Raw genomic sequence first — 18,733 nt, 5'->3', positions numbered from 1 at the left:
TTGGTTGCATGAAAAAATAAGATGAAAAAATGTGGAAATCCTTAATTCAACACTGACAATTAAAGGGAGACCTCAGGAAGTAATATTAAAATCCAAACTAATTTAAAATATTCATCTATTGACACAGCTTCATAAATATGAGAGTACTTTATGTAGACTAAAGAAAGCTTTATGATAAGATCTGCTGTAACCGGGGGCGCCTGGGTGGCTCAGTCAGTTGAGTGTCTGCCATCGGCTCAGGTCATGGTCTCAGGGGTCCTGGGATCGAGCTCCACATCAGGCTCCCTGCTCTTCGGGGAAATCTGCTTCTCCCTCTGCCTGCCACACCCCCTGCTTGTGCTCTTTCTCTGTCAAATAAATAAATAAAATCTTAAAAGAAAAAAAAAGAATTGCTGTAACGTGTTCTAAAAACCCAAAGTTTGGAAAATAGAGGGAGAAAACCAAGAAAAAATTAAAACAAGTGAGTTTGAAAAATAAAAGAACAGAAGTAGTTCTGTTAAGGTATAAATTCTGTATAAGAAATGTCTTTTGAGTGGTAGTCCAAAAGAAGCTTGCTCATTTAAAAAAAGAGGTCAGTGGAGGATGTATGTCCACCTTGGGGGAAGAACTGGGATATTTGGAGGTCTACACAGAATGGGATCAATGCCAAATTTCCTTTCCTTTCAGTGTCAAAAGAACTCTTAAAAACACAAAGAAGAAACAAGGGCAAACCAAGTTGCTTGTATATCCATTAGACAGCTCACAAGGGAAAAATAGAAATAGTTTGTGTATACATAGTTGCTGATGTATATAGTTACAAACTATTCTATTCACATTGTTTCTACTGTTGACAGTATGCTTGGTTGGAGCATATTAAATGGTACAGTATTTTCACTGGGCCACTGAGTTGACTCCTGGGTAGAGCCTAGATGCAGGCAAACAGCACAGAATCCAGAAGCTGGAAATATTTCTCAGTTTAATTACAACAATAAAATCTTAGGCGCCCGTCTTCAGAAGAGGATAATTCAATCAGATGAGAACATAATAAAACATAGCCATATTCTTCACTATGCCAATTACCGCAACGTCCTTGGAATTGAGGACAAATTTTTATTTAGCATTGTGTGTTTCCTTATACTTTATAACCCAGACTTAAAAAATGATTCACATTAGTATCTCATTAAAATTGTAAGTAGGTATCATTCTTAGATTATTCACTACCAGTTCCTGGAGGATGACAGGAATGCAACAGTCTGCAAATAAGTACATATTAAATCCATTTATTCCAATCAGTAACTGTTTAAATCAGTGTACAAGCTGCACACCCATTGGTTTGATGTTCCTTAATTGGTACACACTGCCAATTACTGATTATCTTGTCATAAAGGATTATGGCAGTGATCTAATTTTAAATGTCATAAAACAATTTACTCGGACCCCTTACTAGACTATGTTCTCCCTCACCATAGAATTCTCATTCTAAGATTAGAATAAAACATCACAAATATTTTATCCCGTTTAGACAAGTCACTTAATTTGAATTTTAACAACTAGAAAGTGAGGTGTGCCAGTGGGGAAAAAAAGTTTGTGTGAGTATGTGTGTGTACACACACGTGTGCACGTGGTTTGGAAGAGCTTTTGCTTCCCTAACACTGGCAATGCATTTTTGAAAACCTGTTTCAAACAAATTGTTTTTGAAACTTTACATATTCTATTCTTTTTTATAGATTGGAAATTTGGTAAACAAATTATCTGTACAAATACACTGGCCTCTTACATGCGCCCTACCCCAGCAAAATACCGTATTTCAGTTTGGACCACTACCCTAAGACATTCCAAGGAAGTGAAAGAATATTTTCTTGATTTACATCAGTCCAGAAAAAAAAGAGATTCCATGGAAAAGGGGCTATAAGACAAACCGAATTTCATCAAGTCAGCATTGCTGGAAAAGTGCCATAAGCTGCAAAGCTTTGTAAAGATAACCGAAAGAAAAATGTTTGGTATTTTTCCCTCAGTTTAGAATTTCGTGCCTCACCGTGGACTATGTCTACATAATGGAAGGAAGCGTGGCACACTCAGAATGGGGACAGCACACTGACTCACTGACGTTGGCAAGTATACAGTTTACACGGAGATGAGTGTTGTTCAGCATGTGATCCAGGAGTTCTGTGGTCTCCACACGTGGTGGGATTTCATCCCCTGGACCACATACATAAACATGTCGGTAGCACACGTCTCCTTTAGATCTGCACTCCCTGGCAGACATAAGCATAACCACATTTTCTTAAGGTTTCCTAGATTTAAAAATTGTCAGGTTTGTTTCGGCACCTTGATTTGGGAACAAAACTATCCGGAGCCAGCTCTCAACCTTAATAAATAAAAACTGTAACACAAACATTTTTTACATCAGTGAATATTCGGATCTTTAAATTGATACAATGAACTTGGTTATGACAATGATTAAAGTCATGTCTGTATAGTACTAACAAGTCGAGTGGCAGGAAACCATAAAAATAACCGACCGAGCTGATCAATAGCAATGAATATAATTTCTGGGCTGCCATCATTGCTTTTGCCTCTGTGTAAAATTTAATATTTAAGGAAAATTTATAGAATAAGACTTGTAAATAATTATGTGAAATATATCGGGTCTTCCTCTTATTAGTTTTCTTGAAGACACCAGGGAAGACAATAAACATAACTGAACAATCTTTAACTCACCTAAGATAAACCGTAATTTACTTTGGGAAAATCATAGATAATCTTGGCTCTTTTCAAAGGCGACTTACACAGGGAGTAATTTTTCTTTATTTGTGGGCGAGAGAAGAGCATGTGCAGATGTTTACCACTTGCATTTTAGCACTTCATTTGCTGATACTAGTTACATGTCATCTACACACTGTGAGTGTTTTTCACTGGTCAATGTCTATACATGGTATTTAGCCTACTAATTTCAGCTGAGAAAAGAACTGGAAGTAAGTTTAAAATGTGGAAGGTGGTATATGGAATTTTCAATAAATAGTTTACAATTTTCTTAAATCTCTCACAGTATAAATTCATTTTCCTCAAGCCTTTATTTGTTGCTGTAATTGTTACTTTTATTTTGGCAAGCCATGGGTCCTATTATCAGCTATAATTTAAATTTTGCTGAATAAAAGAACTGACACTTTATTATTGAGACATCATTGACATTATTACTGCACCAGTTTCTATGAAAATTCAGTCTTTTGTGACAGGTTCATAGATATTAATTTCTCTTTATCACAGAAGAAAATTAATTTTTGCCTATTCCCCTATACACATCCGTGCAAAAACAATTTAAAAGGAGACAGCATAGTCTATTGCTCAAGAGAATGGGCTTGGGGATGGCTCCTGTGGGTTCAGGTTCTTACTTATTAGCTGTGCAACCATAAAAAAATTAGGTAACTTCTCTGAGCCTGCATTCCTCCAATGCAGATTTAATTTTATTTATTTTTTAAAAAGATTTTTATTATTTATTTGAGAGAAAGGGAGAGAGAGGGCCACACCTGTGCTTATGAGCAGGGGGGTGGGGCAGAGGGAGAGAGAACCCTCAAGCAGGCTCCCCGCTGAGCACGGAGGCCCATGGGGCTGGATCCCAGGGCCCTGAGATCATGATCTGAGCAGAAATCAAGAGTCAGCTGCTTAACTGATTGAGCCACCCAGGTGCCCCTCAATGGAGATTTTAACAGCTACTATCTGTTGAGGTTGTGAGGATTAAAAAAGTATTGTATGCAGAGAACGTTGCATTGTTGCCTTAGCACACAGTAAACACTCAATAAATACTAGGTAGTATTAATTCATCTTATTAATAAGAGTTTAGAAGGGACTGATGCAGGAAGCAATTGGTATCTTTTAAGAGACTGAAGAATGTAAGAAATCTGACTAACTGAAGGAGCTGGGAATTGCCAGTGGTTTTGTCTTCAAAGCCATGAGGCCCACTCCACCCTAATAATGTCAGGATAAGCCCTCTTATTCTCTACCTCCTCCACATAGTCTCCCTTTCATGGGAATATTCTTTACGTGAACTGGCTAATTCCCAGAGTGGGGAATTCCACTTTTGTGCCAGAAGTTTTCTTCTTTGTCTCCCAGAAACCCTCTACTGGCGTAGACACATACTTCCCAATCAAAATGTGATTCAGCTTTTGGGAATAAAGAACACATCACAACTTGTCCTTATATATTGTGTGTTCCCTCATTAGTAATCGTACTTGAGCAAGGCAAGTCAGTATTTCCTGAAGCCGTATAAATATCTGTATAAGTATCTATAAATACAAGTCACTTTTTATAGGAGCTACTTGGAAACAAAGACATCTAAATATCCTATTTTACATGCATTTCTCTATCCTTACATTGCAATTTTGCTGACAATTTTTCATTTTTGTTCCTCACTATCAGATGTACTGAGCAGACATGATGGAATATAGGTTGCTAACTTTTTGTAGCAGAATGCTGTTAAGTTTGTGGGTCACCATTCCTCAGTATAGGAGGAAACCCACTCTCAGATGAGCAAGTGCTCCCAATTGCTTGTGGTGGCTCCTGTGGGTGACATGCTGGTACATGCAATCATAGCAGACATACCTGTAGGCCTGCACTGCATGGCTTGAACCTACACTGGTCACAGTTCAGAGGACCATGCTTTTGGGGGCAGGAAGGAGTTAGGGTATATGTCATCACCATATAGATACTTTTCTCTTTGTTTTTTATGGCAGGTATACAGTGATTTTTTTTTTTTTCTCTCTACACACCAATGCATTTGGAGTGGACTACTCACATGCATAATAATCACTCCTGGGGACTCTTCTTAAAAGCCAAGAGTTGGGAGTGTATGCGAAAAGCATTATTTTACCCTTCATTGTTCATGGGGGGACTAATTAATGAACACTTAATGCCATTAATTCACAATTAGATCACTTATGTTTAACCACATGCTTTCTATGCACACATATATAAATATTAATTTTGAATAGAATGGTAATCATTCAGCACCATAACAATTAAACAGCTGTACCCTGTCTCATGTGTTAAGTGATGGAGCTGCCAGCGAGCTCCACAAGCAGATGGTCTTACCCACCCATGCTCAATGGTAAAGACTTTTTTTTAAAAAAGAGGTGTTGACAAATCAGAACAAGTAGGCATGGTTCTAATGCAAATCGGCCAATTTGCAATGTAGATTACCCTAAAAACTAATCTGGTGTACAGGAAAAAATTAAGCTCTGTCGTTAAAGGAAGACATTATATTACATTTGGATGTAGTAGATTCCCCACCAGCATAATTATTTGTTAATTTCATTCAACCAACAGAGTTTAATGGAAAAGCAACTGGCAAAGGATTCATATTTATGGACTTCCTTTGACTGCTCCTTAATTTATCCAAGGCACATGTCAGCGAAACCCTAGAACTAATAGCCATATTTCAGACAGCTGTTTTCCAGCTTCACTAAAGAGGCACTCAGACAGGAGAGGGTCAGTGAACCCATCATGAAGAAGAGCAATAGAAAAAAAACTGGCTCTAGTCACACTGTAATCTGTGAATATAATATCTTAAATACAAAAAGAAAGGGGAGGCATGGCTTCTGTGTGGACTAACACCAGAAGCACACTTGAAGTTTAAAAACTGAGAGGTGGGAAAGGAACTGTTTCAGGATGGGAAAAGGCTATTTTCAAATTGTCACATTCAAGAAATGCTAGAGGTAAATTCTGCCATTGTTAAGGATACCAATGTACCACTGTGGGAAGGAATCATATCCCTTAAAATTGTGGGCTTCATTCTTCCACCCTTAGATTAAACGGGATGCAAAGTTCTGACTTTTTATTTCCTCCACTAGGGTAGTAAGGACCCTCTACACAGAATACTACATTAGCTGGCTGGCGCTCCGCAGTTCCCCGGCCTGAGCTTTAAGGAGAACGGACATATTTATAATCCGACACTACTCACAGCCTTTCTCTTCCTTGCTACCATTGTAAAATAGCTGACACCATATTATTTTGCAGCTGGTTTCACTCCCAAATGCCTTGAACCTAACCTCCTCAATAAAAGCCTTCTGATGAACTTGGCAAGAACTGAAAGGAGGGTTTTCCATCTTTATTTCTAGTTAAATTGTATATCCAGTCAGTCGAGCTTTAAAACCTCCTGTATACTAGCTTTTGGTGGAAATTCAGGTCTTAAGATGGTTTTTAAGAGATGCAAATCAATGAGGTGTTCCAAACAGAAAAAGATACTGTAGTATATTAGTAAAGGAACACAATGGCAGGCGGTTAATAAAACAGTATGATAAAAATTTGACATATGACTGGCTTTTTTTCAGATATCATGTCTCTCTATAAACTTTTAAAAGACAATTTAGGGGCATCTGGGTGGCTCTGTTTGGTTGAGCGTCCGGCTCTTGGTTTGGGCTCAGGTCATGATCTCAGGGTCGTGAGATCAAGCCCTGCATCCAGGCTCTGTGCTCATTTGGGAGTCTGCTTGAGTTTCTCTCTCTCCCTTTCCCTGTGCCCCTCCTGCTTGTGCTCTCTCTAAGTAAATTTTAAAAAATCATTAAAAAAAAAAAGAACTTAAATTGACAAGATGAGAAATGAAGTTTAAAAAAGCGAAAGGGAACTCCTAGGTATGGGTATATTCATACTTTAAAAATATGTTATGGCATATAACATTTTAATTCAAATTAACAGATTCAAAATATTCCTTGGTATAATAATTATAATTTATAACTCATTTGTCTAAGATGCAGAGCACCTACACAGTACATTATTTGGGGAGACTTAAAAAAAAGCTAGCTAGAAAACCACTAAGTTCACGGTGAAAAATAAACACAAGACAGTAAGAAAGGAAGGAATGAGGTTGATCAATTTCAAAGAAATCAGGCATATTTCAATGATACCTAAGTGATTGTAAAACAACACAAACAATCAGCATTTTCTTATACACTGCTGCAATTTGAAAAACATGACAGTGGATTTAATCTTCCATTTTTTTTCCCCAAACATACTGCCTCTATAGCCGGTGGCAGTTACAGTGAAAGCTGAGCAGGAATCAGCTTAATTTATAGCAGCTGGTGAGACCCAAGTTCTATCACAGCGAGGAGATGGGAGGGAAAATCTGTACACAAATAACGATCATAGTATAGAATTCATCATCATATGACTCTAAAGTATATGAAGCCTATTCCTTCTAAAGAACCCAGAATTCTCATCCTTATAAGGCCATGTATAAATCATCTACATGGAAAAATACATGTTAATCCAAATACATTCATCCACAAAACAATGACTACATTCAGAACTGAGCTTTAGAAATCCAAAAAAAAATAAAATAAAATAAAAGGTCCCTTTTCTGAAATACAGAACACATTTAACATTTCCCGAAAGAGGATAACCATCACCGAGGTTTTACGTCTTGGGGATACGGCTAGGTCACTGCCTCTCTTTTCTCTGGGGATAAATTACAGCATGAAAGACAGGACAGAGCAGAAGGGGGACTCAAATGCCTGATGTCAACAGTAAAAGTTGTTTATGTCTACAACAGTTACTCCCATTCTTAGGGGTAAAGAAAATGCAGTCTAGGGAAACAAATCATCAAGACGATGAGAGAACATTTATCAAGTTGGCCCTTGGGACTATGATTTTGCTGACGGTCACACAGCAAATCAGGTGCAAAAGTTACGTGAAGATTCGAATCCAAATCTTCTTGAGGATTTGTCGGACTGGAGGATGTAATTCTAAGGGGGCTCTCGAGACGTTAAGTGACTTGCATAGGCAGGTTAACAAAGTAAGGGGGGATGGGATGCTACAAAGTTAAAGTTGCAAGGGACTTCACAAAATGTTAGTAGAGGAGTCAAATTTTAACAACTCTGAAGCTTTATAGGATACAGGTTCTTAAAGTGAGCAGAAATTAAGAGTGATGCAAAAACCTTGACCAAACGCAGTACCGAAGACTAAAATATGACAGTAACACAGTCAAACTTACTAAAGTTTCAAATTTCAACCACCAAATTCATTTTTTTAAAGATTTATTTATTTTAGAGAGAGAAAGAGTGCACATGCGTTTGTGGAGGGGGGCAGAGGGAGAGGGAGAGAATCCCAAGCAGACTCCCCGCTGAGTGTGAGTCCGTCGTGGGGCTCGATCTCACAACCCTAGGATCACGACCTGAGCTGAAATCAAGAGTCGGAGGCTCAACCGACTGAGCTACCCAGGTGCCCCCCACTAAATTCATTTCTGCTGGTTGATGACTCTCTCCTGCAACCGGCTACTAAGCTCAGAGTGAAAGAATCCTTCAGCCCAGAGTGCCGAGCGGCCCCTGCTGAAGGTGCTGGCTACACCTACACTGAACCCACAACTTCCTGTCCTTTTATGCCGAAATCGGTACACGTAAAGAAAACAGACTCCTACAATAGAACAACTTACAGTGAAGAAAAAAACCACCCAAAGGCTAGGTCCATTAAAACACCAAAACAGGCGCTGGGTGGCTCAGTCAGTTAAGCGTCTGCCTTTGGCTCAGGTCATGATCCCGGGGTCCTGGGATCGAGCCCCACACTGGGCTCCTTGTTCAGTGGGGAGTCTGCTTCTCCCTCTCCCTCCGCCCCTCCTCCCTGCTTGTGCATCCACTCTCTCTCTCTTTCAAATAAATAAATAAAATCTTAAAAAAAAAATGAAAACAGCTACCTAGCTACTGTCACCAACAGGCACTTCTTTATCATAATGAAGCAAAATGCAGCATCGTTGAATTAACTAGTAAAATAAGCATTATCTCTGGGATAGTTTTAAAAAGATTGAAACCAAGTAGAGAGAGCACTGACAACCTAATAGGGCCTCCACCATTCAGAAAGGTCAAGGGACTAGTTTTGCCTCTTTAGAAGAGACCAAAGGGCCTCATTAAAAAAAAAAAAAAAATCCTCAGGGGCACCCCGCTGGCTCAGTCCGTGGAGCACATGACTCTTGATCTCAGGGTTGTGAGTTCAAGCCCCACACTGGGTGTAGAGATTGCTTAAAAAAAAAAAAACAAATAAAAATTAAAAAACCCAACCCATTCTGAGGGGATTACAGATTTAGATTACCATGTCTAAACTGGGAACTGAACACAGAAGACTAAAATGAAAAAAATAACACGGGGAGGCCCCAATTGGGCACAATTGACCTCAAAGGAAAAAAACAGATATCTAACAATCAGCCTGGTGCTCAGATCATGGGATACACAATGAGCTCTGAGGGGGCTTTCAATGTTCTCTTAGGAATTGCTGTCCTCTTTGTCACATTAAATGACTTAGAGTAGCTAGGACTGCAGAGCAGAGAGGATCTTAAGAACTTCTCTTTCTTGCATGCCCCATGGAGGCTTTTTGGCCTCTCTGGATTTTTATTGCCAACCAAGTCGGCTTAGAAGAATTTCCTTCCACTCCACTCCGTGCCTGCTGACTCCTGCGGACCCACCCTCTACCATGTTTGACAGATCAGGAGGCATCCCTGTCCACAGTGGCAGTGGGTCTGGTCAGCACGTGGAGGGGCGTAGCAGTTCTGGAACCAGCAGGCACTCCTGTCTTTCTGTTGGCTAATTCCTCTGCAGACAGAGAAGACTCAGCAGGGAAGAATCAGTCACTGTGACCTTGACATGAGTTTCAGTTCCCGACAGTTACAGTAACAGTAAGAAACATCTAGGTGGTGTTTACTTGTGCCAGGTCCTGTTCTAAGTGTTCTTCTACACGTTTGAAGTCGTTTCACACTCTTGCGAAATAGCACTCTGAAGCTGTGCTATTTTCACTCCCACTCTAGAGATGAGGAAATTGCAGCACAGAGCACAGAAGTGAATTCCCCAGGATCACACAGCTATCAAGAAACAGAGCTGGGAAGAGAGGCGGATCCAGGTTTTGTGGGGTCTGAAATTACATAATGTGGGGGGGCCCTCATTAAGAAAAAGAATACCAAATTATGAATATGAAATTAGGTATAAGGTGAGGAGTTATTTAAAGTAAGAAATCACAGGAAATTATTTCTGAGCTGATTAACACCACAAGTGTCAGAAAAGCACATAACATTTTTTTATTAAGTGCCTGACTGGTCTCTAATAAATGCTTTTCTTTCTATATTTTTGGGAAATATTTACTCTTTCATTGCTTCTTTATAAGATAATGATTTTGTAATATTTTCTATAGATAGAAAGCAAAGACAATTTAGCCTTTATTCAATGTAATTATTTAATATAGTTTTCAGAATTGATAGCTTAGAAAAGTTTCATTTGGCTTCAAAATGTGTTATTATTAATGCCACGCAAATTTTTGGCATTATTGCTAAGCTGGGAAGACTTTATTATGTAATAAACAAATCTTAAATACTCTGAATTGATGACATTCATTAGATACTCTGTTGTGATATCCTCATAGAATATTATGAGTGTTCGATGATTTCACTCATATGTGGAACTTAAGAAACAAAATAGATGAGCCTAGGGGATGGAAGAAAAAGAAAAAGAGAGGGAGGTAAACCATAGAGACTTTTCACTCTAGAGAACAAACTGAGGGTTGCCCCAGGGAGGTGGGTGGGGGATGGGCCAGGTGGGGGATGGGTGTGAAGGAGGGCACCTCTTGTGATGAGCATGGGGTGTTGTATGTATGTGATGAATCCCTAAATTTTACTCCTGAAACCAATATTACACTATATGTAACTAACCAGAATTTAAATAAGAACTTGAAACAAAAAGAAACACAACAGAATATTGAGTTTTATATTATCTTTGTCAATATCAGTATTTCATGTCACATAAACAAGAAATCTTTTTCTGCGACATTCCTACGATTCAGGGCTACACTGCGATGCACAGCACGTGTGACTTCACACGCTGATGGACTCAATTTTGCAACACTGCTTACAGGTTTGTGCCCTCAAAATGCAAGAATTCTGATAAATTGCTCAGAAAAGAAATACTCATCAAAAAGGAGAAAATTATGGCAAGTTTATAATTATCTAAGTTCCATTGTCAAGTACATTTCTGACAGGAGGAAAGTTCCCTTTTGATTAGGCATTTTATAATACCTCTGATGACAAGAGGAATTTTCCACAGACTAACTTCCGTTTCCATACATTTCAAACCTTATTTCTCCTTTACTACCTATTTACGTCTGGTGCAGGGCTCTGCAGGACAAATTCATAGCTTCATATAATCTCTGACCCTGGACTTTCTTGTCACTAGGTGAGTCAGCAGGTGGTAGGAATATTCCTGGATGGCTAGCAATAACAACCACAGACAGCAATAATTTCACACCTCATAAATATATCCAATTAAATCTAAACTAAATGTATCCCCAGCTCAAAGTCTCCTTAGCTGAGTCCTTAAAGTGCCCACAGTCACTCCAGGGCCATCCTATACAAGGAAAGGCATGATGGAAAGGAAGTTGAAGTGAAAAAAGATAAAGGTCCTAACTGATCTGCAAGTTTTAGATGAACATGTGACCATATAAACCCACGTCCCCTTGCAAGACCTTAGAAGGGGCTGTGCAAGTGAGATGCTCCAGCTTTTCCAGTTTGATGACAAGTATGTCACTGGACCTGCCAGGGATCCAGGCAGGTGGCACTGGACACCCCTTTTTCAAACTACTACATCATTCTGACAGATGTGAAGCCAAATGTCTCCCAGAGCACTCATTTGCAGGTGTCATGTGGTACCCTGTATTCATTTAAGGGGGACTTATAAAGTTTCAATAAAAATGTAGAAAGATAGTTTGAGAATTTCCATGATCTGTGTTATTATAAATATGATTCCCAACTTGGGAACATTACAAGTTACAAAGAATATTGATTTTGTAATCTAAGTGAAGTATCTATCAGAGTGGTCATTTTTTTTTCTCCCAAATTGTCACCTATTTCTAAATTTAACAATGAAAATACTATTCTTTCAGCATTATCCTGAGATAAGAATTAGAACAACAAGGCTAAGCTCTGTCCACACTGATATAGTTTTGATCTTTCTCTCTTTTGCCCCCATATTTTTTTCCTTTAAATTTTTTATTGTTATGTTAATCACCGTACATTACATCATTCATTTTTGATGTAGTGTTCCACGATTCATTGCTTGTTTTTGCCCCCATATTGTTTGGTGGATAACTCCCTCAGCTTTGTGTATTTCATCTTTAATTTCTAATCTTCTGCAGCCCAAAGCCCAGAGCAACCACAGTATTTAATAGAGGGATGCTGACTACTGTATACGTTTTGTCTGAACAAACAAAGCATGCCTTTGTGATCATTAATGATCCCGGTTCCCACTGTACTAAAGAATTAGAATAAAAACAAATAGCTGGTCTTTTGTAGCTTAAAGGAATTAGGATTTCCCCTAGGCCAAATTTCCATTTGAATTGCCTGAAAGTACATGAAAATCAATGTAGCTCAATAAACAAGTCTGTGTTTGAGACATCACTGGAAGACAAATACCACACTAAACTCTTCCTTTCCTTCCTTCCTTCCTTTCCCTTCCTTTCCCTTCCTTCCTTCCTTCCCTCCCTCCCTTCCTTCCTTCTTTTTCTTTCTTTCTGAAAGCAACACCTCTCAAAACCCTCAACTCAAACATATTAACTTCTTGATAAGCCACATCCATTGAGACTAGGTTACATTTTATAACAATGACGGCAATTTTGTTTTATTTATTTATTTTTGTAAGTTTCAGGACCCAAAAAAACATTGTCTGGGCTGCAGTTTGCCTCATTTATACTTCTAAGAATTCTCATGTATTGGACACTATTTGCTTGCATTTTCACAAGTGATTTACACTACAGTAGTGCATTTGGTTCTAACAACCCTATACATAATATTTACATATGAAGAAACATACTCAGAGAGGTTAAATGACTTGCCCAAGGTCACACTGATAGAGTATGCAGTTAGATATGAGCAGGGAACAAGTGCTTTCTTATGGAAACCAGTTTCAAAGAGCCAGCCCGCTCAGACCCCAGGGGACATGCATACAAACGACCACTGTCCTACAGTTTCGACACCACGCCCCCGCGGAGGAAGGCTGCCTTGACAGTTCTGATAAGGACCACAGAGGGCCAAAAACTGGTCCCTCCTGACCGGTAGGAGGAGTCCCTTAGATGACTAGCTGCACCCTACTCAGGAACCACCCTAGCTATGACCCACCACCTATTCAAACATAAGAAGGAAAGACAACCCTGACCCCCAATGCAGCTGCCCCCTCGGGGCCCACCAGCTCTCTCATCTGGAGAGTGTACTTTTGCTTAAACTGCCATTAAACCCTTGCTTGCCGAAGAGTTTGACTCTGAATTCTCTCTTGGTCCAACTCAAGAACCAAGGCTGGGGAACAGGACTCAACCGCTGGCAACACACTACGTAAATAATGGTGTGGCCATGACTCAAATTCCAAAAGCCCCTTTTTTCTTTCTTCTTCATCTTTTATCTCTCCCCAAAAGCTCTTAAACATTAGAGTATTCTGCTTCAAAATCACATATGATACAGATTATTATAGACATTTTATATTTGGGGAAAAAAATCAGTTGGGGCTAAGAACAGTTAAGATACAAGTTACAGTGATAAATTAGAGAGCTGATTGAAAACGTATCTTCTTTTTCTTTCAGACTTTTTCTCATTTATGTTACCACTAACTTGCATAAGAAGTATTAAAATGTCACAGAGGAGCTGATCAATAATTGCTTAACGGATAAAGAAAGAAATTCAGAAATGGAAGGTAACGGAGGCATGTAAATGCCACAGGAAAAATCAAAAGCAAAATGAAACTGAGAATAAAAAGGGAATCCCCTGTTTAAATTTCATAATTTTCCAAATAAAGCAGAAGTCATCAATAAATTCTAGAATTGTAAGAGACCTCCCGAGGCCCTTCAGATAGGGACACTACTCAAGAGACCTAATGGATAGAAAAAAGTTAAACAGAATTCCCCTCTTAAGAATACTCCCCAAACTGGGGCGCCTGGGTGGCTCAGTTGTTGAGCGTCTGCCTTTCAGCTCAGGTCATGAACCCAGGGTCCTGGGATCGAGCCCCGCATCGGGCTCCCTGCTCGGCGGGAAGCCTGCTTCTCCCTCTCCCACTCCCCCTGCTTGTGTTCCCTCTCTCGCGGTGTCTCTCTCTGTCAAATAAATAAATAAAATCTTAAAAAGAAAAAAAAAAGAATACTCCCCAAACTAACAAAAAGAACAAACAAAAACTCCAGTGTTCCACAACTAAATAATTATGGTGTTGCCAAAGCTCATAGGGATTGAGATGAAAACATTTCTTTGGGATCTTGTTCCAGGATTTAAATATGTCTTCCAACCTGAGGTTCTTCATTCTATCTAACCAACATGTGAACGGTGTTAAGCCCATATTCTCAATTTCCGTCTGTGGGGAAATGGGAACTCCCAGTCAGCCTCCAGGAGACAATCCTCCCATCTACGGACAGATCTGAGCCTCCCCTACATTGGTAAGAACCTTCCATGGCAGATGACAATCAAACGTGCTACCCAGGCCCCACTCCCGCTCCCTTCACTCCTTGAGGTCACAGTCTCACCCCTATAACTTCCAGGGCTCTCAGATACAAATGGATGGCTGTAGGGACAATTTCTTTCCAGCAACTGCTACAAAGAAGAGTTCTTGGGGGAAGGTACAGGTTGGTAACACTCAAAATGTGGTAACTTAGGATCTATCGTTGTCCAGAATATTTAGCTGTATTGCACTCAAAAGCTGGGGATTCTGTCCACAAACATCTGTTCAGCAGAGGCTGGTGTGGCACCTGCCTTGCTTCCATGGCCAATTAACTCCAGGCACAGGCCTGAGAGCTGTTTTCCTGTCTTTCTAACCAAGAAGAATAGGGAGGGCCGAAGCAACTGAGGTTGCCTTTACGTGATTATAGATTCTGGTTTCGGTTAAATACATTGACAGTGAACTTACTGAATTCGGCCACGACAAGTATGTCCCAGTTCACAGATCTGACCTTGATCGATACAGAACTGTTTTGGCCTTTTATACAGAGATAGCCACATAATATTCCAATTATGTCAACTCCTATTTATAAACTACTTAATTATATTTAATATGCTTTAACTTGCTCCTGGGTCCTCTAAATACTCTTACATCTTTCCTTTCTCATGAGAAACAAAAATAGGAACGTGAGTGTGATAATCGTGTGACCCTCCTGTGGAACGGTCACATACAAAGGATGACATTAGGGTAGCTGAGCATCTATAGCAGTGCTATTACTATTAAATGATGGTGGTGATAATTGCTGGTGGTTAACTGCTGCGGTTCAATCATGTAACGAACTTCTCTTAATTTAAGAAAGGGTCCAACAGTCATAAATGCTTTTTGGGGAGGAAGGGAGAAAGATTTATTTTAATCATAATATTGCTGAAAGTAGATTTCCCTTTGCTGCATTTTCCATCTGCATGCACCACTAGTCAAAGCCTAATAACCCCAGAAAGGAGAAGGACTTGGGACAATGAACCTGATGATTAGTGTGCCCGATTTGCTGAACACATGATTCATAATGAGAGGAAAATATGAACACATGAATAAAAATACCAAGATGGAATATTTTCAGGTAGATAGGGTTTTTAGCAAACACTCTAAATTCACAGCCTATTTGACTATCAAAATGCCTATGAAAGCATGAACAGTTTATGAAGACAGTAAGATGACTAATGAAGAATATTCTTTGCTTTCTATTGGGAACTTCTGTTTGCTTCTAACTGTTTAATTTCTCCTCCATCTCTCTTTCAATTAACCTCCCTGTTTATATTCAATGAGATGGCACATAATATGGAGAAAGAAAAAAATTCTTGCGGATTTATGAGTGTTCTTTCATGAAGTGGCAGCTTCTTTCAGCCAGATGTGTAAGTGTTGAAACTGAGAGGAAATGCACAGAGCAGGAACTATCCCAAATGAGAAAATGTACTGTACTTTCCTGGGATGTTTAAGCCTGTGGCTCACAAAGGCCTCTTTTTAAATGGCCCCTTAGGCTTCAGTGTGGACATATACACAGGTTGTAAATAGACAAACAAGTAATTGGATCCTTGCAAGCCAAAGCTTGGAATAAGTAGCTCTAACAGTACAGGTGAGCAAAATGGTGATCTGAGGTCCTCTACGTCTTTTAAAAGGTCCACTCTGAAGAGTGATTTAAATGAAACAGGTCCTTTATTTCCACATTTTTACTCATATGGAGTATAAGAGCAACAAAATGAAATAAAACAATAGAAAATGGAATTGTTAACAGCCACAGCAAGATATGCTAAGTTATCCAACAAAGACCTCCTGCTAACAAACATCCTATGTGTTCCCAGAGAACTGAGAAGTTGTTCAAGAAGAGTTCATCTGTGGGAAACTAACCATGTACTATTGTCATGGTCAGTGAGGACATCAACAGGATGATTTATTTAGTAACTATAGATTGGCAGGTTAAGTTTGCCTATGGAAAACTTTTTAGCACACTTCTTGCTTTTCCAAGTTGTATATTCGTGTGTTTGCTGTACTTCCTAGGACCCATAGGGTCAAAAAGATAACGTTCCCCCCTCCACCCACCCTAGCTAGAATCAATTCATTTCTGATGGGTATGGGGGCGGTGGGGTCATACATAATTTGATGGAGTATGATTAGAGGTCTATTTCTCCTGCCCTGCCTCTGGTAATATGGGCATTCTGAGATTTGGGGCATGGCGCTGTCTGGTCTTAGGGGCGCTGCATTTTCCTCTCTATGTCCACAGAAAGATACACAGACTGTGGTTGTCAACTTTTTCTGTTTTACTGTAGTTCACAAGTGTGGTTCACATAGACAACAGGCAGCCACTGCCCTAGACTCCTGTCTTAAAGAGTAGAGGAGGGGAAAGCCGTATCAAGCTCGTGGGGATGAGCACTCTGTGAGTGCCAGGAATATGTGCACTTGCAGTTTTCCCCCGTGGGAACCCTATGCTTCCCGGATGTAAGGTAGTAAGCTCACATTCAACAAGTGAGACCCTACGGGCGGTTCCCAGGTAAGAGTTAACACAACATGCCTGACCTGTAGAAGTCTGCAGGGCTGGTTGTTGGCTGGCATCTGGAAAATTGGATGTTTTCTACAATGAGAAGGTGATTTTGCCTACCGGGAGAATCTTTTCCTCGGAGAATCTGGAATTTTGGTGGCTGTGGCTGACAGAGGCTCCTTCTTAGAGCAGCCCTAATAAAAAGCTCAGTCTCAAATGGGCTTCCCTCAGAAGAAGCATGTGTTCCTTGCACACGTGTCGGTATAGTTCACTGTGGGAGAAAGGTACATGCTCCATGTGACCTCTCTTGGTGAGAGAGAAAGAACACAGGAAGCCTGAGCATGGATTTCTCCAAACACCACCTGATGGGTCTTTTCCCTTTCTGATAACTATTATAGTCATGAGCACAAGAGCCCTGAGTATGTAAGCCCTCCTGTGGATCATCACATGTGGGGGTGGGGGGGCATCATCACCCTTAAAACAGATGCCAGGAATGTCACTCAGATGGAAAAGGACCTTACTTGAAGTTCTGTAAAGACTGTGACAATTTATAAGATGTATGTGATTTCAACTTTCCCATGAAAAAATTCCTAGCTAGCCAGTTCCTGTAAGCAGGAAAGTAAAGTACTTAATACTTAGAGCTGCACTGGAAGAAGAAATCTTTTCAGATACTGAGACTCCCTCCAACAGCTTTATCAAATTCTACCCTATGGACATAAAACACCATACCTCAAATTCTGAAATTTTTGTGGGACTGTGCCATTTATAATGGACATTGTACACTTTCATGGAAGTAAGGTAGGCCTTGGCTACTTAACGTTTGTTATATTTTAATTTCAGCGACTCAGATAGTAAAAAACAAAGGCACTGAACACCCTGAAAATACGGTACTGTGGATGTTCTGGACACTTCTGCATCCATGCTAACTACCGTTTTTGTACCGACATTCTGATCTTAATCAAACACTTGCTTGTTTTATTTAACCTACGGAGTTTCACCAACATCATATCTGAAGAAGTGTTAGCATATAACTTGAAGAACATCTAGGCTTGTGCATTTCATTCTACTTTATTTCTTGTGCGACTACAAAATAAAGTCATAAAAAAGTCAAACCTCTTTTTTGAAAGACTCAAATATACCGACAGGTGCTAAGGTGTGTGGTGCTCCAATCTAGAGAAGCCAAAAAGACCCCCTATGTGGCATCTCTTTTAAAGTAAAAAATATTGCGGTTATGCAACGGCCCTATGGGACACCGAAAAATAATATTCAGTGAAAGCGTCCGTATAAGAAAGAAATGAAATCATCTTCGGGTGAGTCCATTTTTGTGGCCATCACAAAACAGTGAGTAAAAAAATCCTTATACTTCATGCTCGTGACATATGCGCGGAAAAAGAACCGCACTGCCTGTGCAACACGATGGTCTCACTTGAAAACACAATTCCTTTTTAAGAAAGACGAGTGAAAATTAATGAGAGGAAATCAGCTTTCTCCAAGCGGGCGTCAAACAAACAGCCAGCAACCTGGACGCTCCCCTCCCCCGCCCCGCCCCGGGATGCGCGCGCAGGGCGGCCGGGGAGCGGGGCCTACCGATGGTGCAGTGCTCGCCGTTCCAGCCCTGGCTGCATTCGCACTTGCCGTCCTTGCAAGTGCCGTGCTCGGCGCAGCGCGGGTGGCAGGCCCTCTGACTGCAGGCGGCGCCGGTCCAGCCCTCTTCACAGCGACACGTGCCCCCCATGCACACTCCGTGCGAGCCGCAGTCCACCGAACAGATTTCTGCATTGAACAGAGGAAGCAGAGC

General features: G+C 40.2%; 1 protein-coding gene across 4 annotated transcripts in view; it reads right to left on the bottom strand.

The window, feature by feature from the left end:
- The window catches only part of TENM3 (teneurin transmembrane protein 3), a 1,496,942-nt gene that overhangs the window by 90,116 nt on the left and 1,388,093 nt on the right, over positions 1-18,733 (bottom strand). For all 4 annotated transcript variants that reach the window (XM_073902279.1, XM_073902283.1, XM_073902281.1 and 1 more), the window contains one exon: positions 18,523-18,708. In XM_073902279.1, coding sequence (XP_073758380.1) covers positions 18,523-18,708 — 186 coding nt within the window. The remainder of the gene's footprint in view (positions 1-18,522; positions 18,709-18,733) is intronic.

Source organism: Callorhinus ursinus, unplaced genomic scaffold, assembly GCF_003265705.2.
Source record: "Callorhinus ursinus isolate GAN/ISIS: 27379988/994484 unplaced genomic scaffold, GSC_fseal_2.0 scaffold17, whole genome shotgun sequence".
In the NCBI taxonomy this organism is placed as follows: Eukaryota; Metazoa; Chordata; class Mammalia; order Carnivora; family Otariidae; genus Callorhinus; species Callorhinus ursinus.
This window is presented reverse-complemented; position numbering and strand designations above follow the sequence as displayed.